The sequence below is a fragment of the Solea senegalensis genome, linkage group LG18 (assembly GCF_019176455.1).
Source record: "Solea senegalensis isolate Sse05_10M linkage group LG18, IFAPA_SoseM_1, whole genome shotgun sequence".
NCBI lineage: Eukaryota > Metazoa > Chordata > Actinopteri > Pleuronectiformes > Soleidae > Solea > Solea senegalensis.
This window is the reverse complement of record NC_058041.1, coordinates 18,647,682-18,655,875: the sequence shown is the minus strand read 5'-3', so window position 1 is coordinate 18,655,875 and position 8,194 is coordinate 18,647,682. Positions and strand designations below refer to the sequence as shown.

General features: G+C 45.1%; 1 protein-coding gene across 2 annotated transcripts; it reads right to left on the bottom strand.

Annotated features, from left to right (window-relative positions):
• Positions 1–2,114: 2,114 nt before the first annotated feature.
• Positions 2,115–7,733, bottom strand: gpr142 (G protein-coupled receptor 142). 2 transcript variants are annotated; one of them, XM_044013138.1, is made up of 3 exons: positions 7,584–7,733; positions 5,749–5,897; positions 2,115–3,427 (listed from the first exon to the last, which is right to left on the bottom strand). In XM_044013138.1, the coding sequence occupies exons 2-3, from the start codon at positions 5,885–5,887 to the stop codon at positions 2,484–2,486; spliced, it is 1,083 nt and encodes a 360-aa protein (XP_043869073.1). In that variant the 5' UTR covers positions 5,888–5,897; positions 7,584–7,733; the 3' UTR covers positions 2,115–2,483. The 2 variants fall into 2 exon arrangements, with proteins under 2 accessions (XP_043869073.1, XP_043869075.1); XM_044013140.1 differs by lacking the exon at positions 7,584–7,733 and having other exon boundaries at positions 5,762–5,863.
• Positions 7,734–8,194: the final 461 nt, after the last annotated feature.

The window sequence follows — 8,194 nt, the reverse complement described above, 5'->3', positions numbered from 1 at the left end:
GCTAGCTGCTTATATGCTAACATTAGCATGTTAGCATATAAATCAGTCACCTACTTTGCAGCCTGAGACAATCAACCTCACTCTCAGAGGAAAACAAAATGGCTGCCGGGAAAGAGACACAAGGGAAAAGTGATTTTTAGCCACTTAACTAAACATTAAGTAAACATTAACTAAACATTAAGCTAATAAAATCTACATCAGTTCAAGTCTACGATGTCTTTAAGAACGTGTTCACGTCTTTATCTCACTGTGACACTGACTTTACAACAGGAAACACTCACTCTCCCACGCCATTGGCAGCCCGTGGCCAATTGGAAAGGAAACTTGACTTGTGACCAGAGGGTCGCCGGTTCAAATCCCCACCCGGCCTAAACAAAAAAGGGCTGGGGTACCCCTGAGCAAGGTACCCAACCCCCCAATGCTCAGTGTGGCAGCCCACTGCTCCTAACTCTAGGATGGATCAAATGCAGAGGAATACTTTACCTAAGGGGATTAATAAAAAAACTAACTTTAACAGAGACAATCAGTGATTTTAACATCGCACACACACGCACACTTCAGTCTAACAGTAAAGATAAAGACGTGAGCGTGAGGTCAGCCTGGCGAGTTTGAGTATAAAGCAACTCTAAATACAAGGTTTATTTTAAAGCTACAAAAACAAATGAATTTATATTTTATAGTGATTATTATACACGTACACAAACGTGTGGGTGGTTTTAACGCGCATGCGTGTGTGTGTGTGTGTGTGTGTGTGTGTGTGTGCGTGTTTGTCGCGCGTGTGTGTCTGTGTGTGTGTCTCTGTGTCTGTGCGTGTGTATGCGTGTCTGTGTGTGTCTGCGTGTGCGTGTTGTGTGTGTGTGCTTGTGTGCGTGTGTGAGTGTGTGCTTGTGTATGTGTGTGTGTGCGGTGTGTGCGTGTGTGTGTGTGTGCTGTTCTGTGCGTGTGTGTGTTGTGTGTGTGTGTGCGTGTGTGTGTGTGTACATGAGAGTGTGTGCTTGTATGTGTGTGAGTAATGTGCGTGCGTGTGTCTGTCGCGTGTGTGCGTGTTGTGTGTGTGTGTATGCGTGTGTGTGTGTACATGAGAGTGTGTGCTTGTGTATGTGTGCGTGTGTGTGTGTGTGCGTATGTGTGTGTGCGTGTGTGTGTGTACATGAGAGTGTGTTGTGGGTGTGTGAGTGTGCGGCAAGAAGCACAAAGTCTCAGCTTTAAAGTGGATTTAATCAAACTGAGACTCTGACTGTTTGTTATTTCAAACAGATTCATTTCTCATCGTCTGTGTGCGTGCGGGCGTTTCATGTGTGTGCGTGCCTGTGTGTGTGTGTGTGTGTGTGTGATGCGTGCTTGCGTGGTGTGCGTGCGTGTGTGTGTGTGTGTGTGCGTGGCTTCATCCTGTTACATTTCATGAAAAATAAACAGTGACTCAGCAGCTGTGTTTTCTTTCTGTGTTTCCTCTTACACAACATCAGAGGACAATAATATTCAAATGTAAATGTCTTATTTATTGAAAGCTTCAGTCTCATGTCCATGTGAATGTTTGTGAAACCATGATTTCTTTCTTCCTTCTTTGTGAGTTCATATTTTATAAATATAGATTATCTCATGTCTTCATTCTTCTGAGAGCAAACCACAAATCTTTCTCTTTTTTTCAGGCATTTTTATTCATTTTATGAGTAAATATAAGTATCTAACGATTGCAGTGTTTCACATAGAAATGACAGACATTTGCTGAAGAGTCGGTTTCTTTTATTTTTACTGACACAGACGCTAAAACATGTAAAAACAACATTTTAAAGACATGTTGCAAAAGACCGTAGTCATAAAATCTTTAAGTCTATGATATCCACTCACTCTCCCACACCAAACCTCATAGAGAAAACCAGTGATTTTAACATCACACACACACAGGAGTTGTTGATCCACTGCTGCCTCCATCACTAACTTCAAATGTCTTATTTTGTCAATTCGGCATTTGAAAATCTTTTTTCAGATTTACCTCAGTGACACAAAGTGACCACACGAGGCAGCAGAGGACCAGCAGCTCCTGTGTCCCCATGAGCTAAAGTCACTGATTTTCTCTATGAGGTTTGGTGTGGGAGTTTTTACACTGGCAGCCATGTTTTCACCCTCCGTGTGTGAGGCTGGTTCTCAGCAGCAGGGGGCGCTCAGAGCACAGTCACACTTTAAACACGTAGCAGCTTTTTTCTTTTTTCTACTCATTTCATCACAGAAAAACAAACTTTATGTAACGCTGTAAAAAACATCCATGGAAAAAAAACACTTTTAAATTCTTTGTAAGAAAAATAAATACGTGGTCGTTTTGTGTGGAACGAGCGACACACACACACACACATGTTGTGTGTTTGAGCGGCGCCGGACGCTCTGGCTGAGGTCCACGCTCACCGCCGCAGGGCGTCCCCGGGGTGGCAAGAGTTCAGGGACCGTGGGACGCGGAGCGTTTGGGACGAAGAGGAGGGAGCGCAGGGTCAAGAGGGTTTTCTGTTGGACTCCCGCTGCAAGCGCTTGTTGTTGCCGCTGTACAGCGAGGACATGGAGGCGTTGGCGGCGGCCTTCTGCTGCGGCAGCGCACGGCGGGAAAGGGCGGGACCGCCCCTGAGCAGCAACACGTCGCGCACGGCGCCGCGGAACGGCTTACTGACGAAACAGTAGAGGAAGAAGTTGACGCCGGTGTTGAGCATGGCGAGCATGTTGGACAGGTCGTACGCCAGGTGGACGCGCCAGCTCCTGTGGACCGAGGACACGTACAGGTGGTAGATGACCACCGCCGTCCTCGGCGCCCACAGCACCGAGAAGGCCGACGTGATCGCCAGCAGCATCGCCGTGGTCTTACCCAGCGGTCGCCGCTGCAGCCGCGCCATGTTTGACCCCCCGTCCTCCTGGTGGCGCTGTAGCTTGTGCCGCGTCCTCAGCGTCTGTATGATCAGAGAGTTCAACACCAAGAAGATGCTGCACGGCAGGAAGTAGATGATGGTCACGTGCGTCCAGATGAGGACGGTGTCCAGCGCGGTGGGCGGGTGGCTGTCCCTCCACATGTCCGACCACCAGAAGAACGGGACGCCGGACGCCAGCGACAGCGCTAGCACCGCCGCGATGATCTTCCTGGCTCGCTCCGGGTAGCTGATCTGGCGGTGGACGAGCGGGTGGCAGAGCGCCACGTAGCGGTCCACTGTGAGCGGGACGGTGGACCAGATGGACGCGTGGTTGGCGGCGAACTCTGCGGCACTGACGGAGTGCAGCAGCAGCGCTGGGACGTCGCGGTGGAAGACGGCCGTCTCCAGGAGGAAGCCCACGAAGATGATGAAGAGCTGTGAGAGGATGTCAGCGCCCGTCACTGCCAGCAGGTAGCAGTAGAGAGTCTTCTTAGTGCGGGACGCTAATCTGGACAACGCCACCGCCGTGAGGATGTTCACTGAAAGACACGTTTATGAAGACGTTAGCGACATTCAGCTACTTCACAGCTAGCTTGAATCTGTCATTTGTTTTTTTAACGACTTAATTATTTTAGCATTAGCAAGAAACATTTGACGTTAAGTCAAACGGTGCCTGATTCCCAATCTACAGAGTGAGATAATTGGTGCGTTCGAGGTACAGTTGGAGTTTCCAACTCTCGTTATCGGAGCAACCTCACATACGCCGACATTAGGTTACAAGATGGCTGCCATCGTACAAACACAGCTACACTTACTGCTAATTTCACTTCTGTCGTATTTAATCCACAGTAAATCTGTCCGCTAACATGTTGCTACAATGTTCATGTACTCAAAATACCACGCAAAGCAATGCTATCAAATGGTATTGCTAACAATAGTTGGCCCGAAATACGTCGATGTATTTTTCCAGAATTTTCTACTGGAACGAGGTCCAACTCGAGGCGACTCTGACCTCTGATGTAAATGGAACGTACGATATGTCGTGAATTGTAGGTAGCTCTGGGAGACTGTTGCGAGTCTGAATCAATAGTAGCTACGTTTACAAATAGCTGTCGTTGTAACGTGTAAATCTGAACAAGGAAACATCTGCGATCTGAGGAACGTTGTCCTGCACGCTAAACCCTCTGTGGAACCATGAATATTCCACATCTTTGGGTCATTAGCTCGCTAGTTGTACAAGTTATTTTTGAAGATAACTTTGTTTACGTTAGCTAACGTTAGCAACCAAAACAGACATCAACATATTACGTAGTGCAGCTTTAAAGGCTGACGACCTTTGACCTCAGACGATCTGTCGAGGGAAAACAGTCTTCAAAAAAAACATTCTTGTTTCTTCTGAGGGATTTTTGTTTTTATTCTTCAAAATAAAAGCTCCTTCTTCCTCATTTCTGGTATTTGCATCAGATTTAAACGACTTTATGTGATTTTTCAGCTTCTTCTTCTCCATAAAACAAAGAAATCATTCAAACGGAATCGTTTTGTGTTTGTGGACAAAAACGAGACTTTTGATCAACATTTTATGAACCAAAGACGACAAAGATCATCGTGAGTTAATTGTGAGTTGATTGTGAGTTAATCGTGAGTTAATTGTTAGTTAATTGTGAGTTAATCGTGAGTTAATTGTGAGTTAATCATTAGTTAATCGTGAGTTAATTGTTAGTTAATCGTGAGTTAATCATTAGTTAATTGTGAGTTAATTGTTAGTTAATCGTGAGTTAATCATTAGTTAATTGTTAGTTAATCGTGAGTTAATCATTAATTAATCGTGAGTCACAGTCACAGAAGTCGCTGTTGTACTACATATTTCACGTATATCACCTTTAATGCCAGGACACGTGAGTGTGTCCATCCCATCATCATCATCATCTGTTTGAAATGTCAACATGAATAATAGATTTTCTGCTCATTAAAGTTTAAATCAGTCAGAATGGCTGTGACTGTAAATGGCCTCTGACCTCTGACCTTTACGTCCATGTCCCCTGAGGAGCGTAAAGGTGACGTGACCCTGACTCTGCTGCTGCTGCTGCTGCTGCTGCTGCTGCTGCTGCTGCTGCTGCTGCTCATTGATTATGAGATGATTAGATGATTGAAGCATTTTTAAATGTCTGGTGTGACTGTGTGAGCGCCCCCTGCTGCTCTAAACCAGCGTGAGACAGAGACATCTTTAGCCACCTGACAAAAGTCTTTATCTCACTGTGAGACAGACGTTTCCAACAGGAGAGTGAAGTCTGTAAACCACTCACTCTCCCACACCAAAGACACACACAGGAGCTGTTGATCCACCGTTGCCTCCATCACTGAGTTCAAATGTCTGATTTTGTCTCTTCAGCATTTGAAAATCTTAGTTTATGTTTATTTAAGTGACACAGAGTGACCACACGAGGCAGCAGAGGACCAGGACACACTGTGTCCCTGTGAGCTGAAATCACTGGTTTTCTCGATGAGGTTTGGTGTGAGAGAGTGAAGAACCAAGACATTTAAGACTAAGATGAGACGAAAACTTGAACTGACTAAAATGGACCAAGACAGAAACCATAACGAGACCAAGACTTAAGGAACCAAGATGAGACTAAGTCTTTTTAAAATCATTTTAAACCATGGACGTCGGTGTGGAGAGGGAACCAAGACCAAGACACTTTAAGGACTTAGAGACCAAAGTGTTCTTGGTTACTGAGACCTAAACAAGACAAAACCAGAACTTTATGTGGCTCACAAATGATCCAGACTTTCAGAGTCTTCTGACTAAATTCAGTTTGTCCTTGTGTCTCTGATGGCGGCCATGTTGTGTCCTCCATGTTACCTGGGACACCCACACAGAGCAGGACGCTGTAGTAGACGACGGGGACAAAGCCCAGAACGCATGTGGACTTCTGCAGGTCCTCAGGTCTCAGGTCCAGCTCCTCCAGGCCAGACTCAGTCTCATTGGGCCAGTCGATCATGACCTTTGACCTGGACAATTACAGGAAGGGGGTGGAGTCATATTTTTGTCAGTCAAAGAAAAACGACTGTCTCCAGACAAAGGTGGGTCAAACCATTTCAGTTTGATCTGAGGGACTGAGAGACACCGACCATCACATGACAGATGGACGGAGACACAGGACAGACGGACTGAAACACAGGACAGACAGACGGACGGAAACAAAGGACAGACAGACAGACAGAGACACAGATGGACGGAAACACAGGACAGACAGACGGAAACACAGGACAGATGGACAGGATAGACAGACAGAGACACAGGACAGACGGACGGAAACACAGGACAGACAGACAGAGACACAGGACAGACAGACGTAGACGCAGGACTGATGGACAGAGAGGACACTTTTTCATTTGTGATCGCAAAAGTCGTATTTTAATGCGATAAAACCTGGTGACGTTTTTTCAGACGTTTAAATAAACTTTATTGTAAAAGACGACGATGACGATGATGATGACACACAGGTGGACAGATGGACACTGTCTTATCTACAGCTCAGATCTTTTGTTTTCGCTCATGTGTGAAGACGTGTTTGATCCGTGTCATCGCTCTGCAAACGTAAACAACATCATCATCGTCGTCGTCTTCATCCTCCAGTCTGAGTCAGAGACAAAAACCTCAACGTGCTTCACTAAACTGGTTTTCATAGTGAACCCAGAACCCAGCGCTGAACCTGAAACTGTCCTCTGAATTATTGATCATGAGACGACGAAGCTGAGACGACAGCACTGAGAGGCAAACGAGGACGAGGACAGAGACACAGACCACTGCGGCAAACAGGACGAGGACAGAGACACAGACCACTGCGGCAATCAGGACGAGGACAGAGACACAGACCACTGTGGCAATCAGGACGAGGACAGAGACACAGACAAGGCACAGACAAGGACAGAGACCACTGCGGCAAACAGGACGAGGACAGAGACAGAGACAGAGACCACTGCGGCAAACAGGACAAGGACAGAGACGAGGAGGAACCTGTGTGTGTGTGTGTGTGTGTGAGACAAAGTCTTTTCTCTTTAAACAAACGAAGACGATGATGAAGCAGACTGAGTGTCCTCTGAAGACACTTCCTGTCTTCATCATCATTTAGTTTCAAAATGATTCTTTGTTTTGTTGAATTAAAAAGTTTGAAATCATAAAACAATAGTTATTATTATATAAAGTTATAATAAATGTTATTATGATAATATGTTAAAGAAATGATTGATTTTTAAGTTTGAAACTAATGTTTAATGTAAATAATAATGTAATGAAATAATGTATTTCAACATAAAAAATACTTTTAATAACGATAATATTATAAAAACATTAAAAAAACATGATGATATTTATTACAAAAACTAAAAAATGTTGTAAATGTTTATAAGAAAAAAACGACTGCATTAGCAGAATAATTCAAATAAAAATATATATAAATATAATATAATTGATTGATTGAACGACATCACAACAAAAATGTTCAAACAATTTAAAAGTTTAAATCATAATAAATGACGAGAAAGAAGCAGCTCCCCCTGGTGGCACCGCAGATATGAATCACTATGACTGTATGATGGTGACTTTCACTCATTCACTCATTCACAATCCTCCTGAAATTCATCTGTATGAAGAAGTGATGAAGACGATGATGAAGAAACACAAACTTGTCTCACCTTCACATCCAGGTCTCACAGCTTCTCTGATCCTGGATCAGCTTCATCGTCTCCACTGAAGCTTCTGCAGAGTCCACCACGCCAGTGAAGGACAGAGGAGACGAGGAGACGAGGAGAGGAGAGGAGAGGCTGCTGGAGCATCACTGCAATGACTGAGGCAAATAGAGGGGGGAGAAATAAGAGAGAGAGGGGGAGGAGGGAGTGGTGTGTGGATGAGAGGAGGAGAGAGAGAGAGAGGGAAAAACAGGAAAACCACAGGGAATGAAGACGGATCCTGTTTCATATGACAGAAGATTCAAGTGTGGAAAAGTAAATCCACACACACACACACAGACACACACACACACACACACACACACACACAGACAGACACACACACACACACAGACACACACACACACACACAGACACACACACACAGACACACACAGACACACACACACACACACACACAGACACACACCGCACACACACACAGACACACACACACACACACACACACACACACACACACACACGCACAGACACACACACACAGACACACACACGCACAGACACACACACAGACACACACACACACGCACAGACACACACACAGACACACACACACA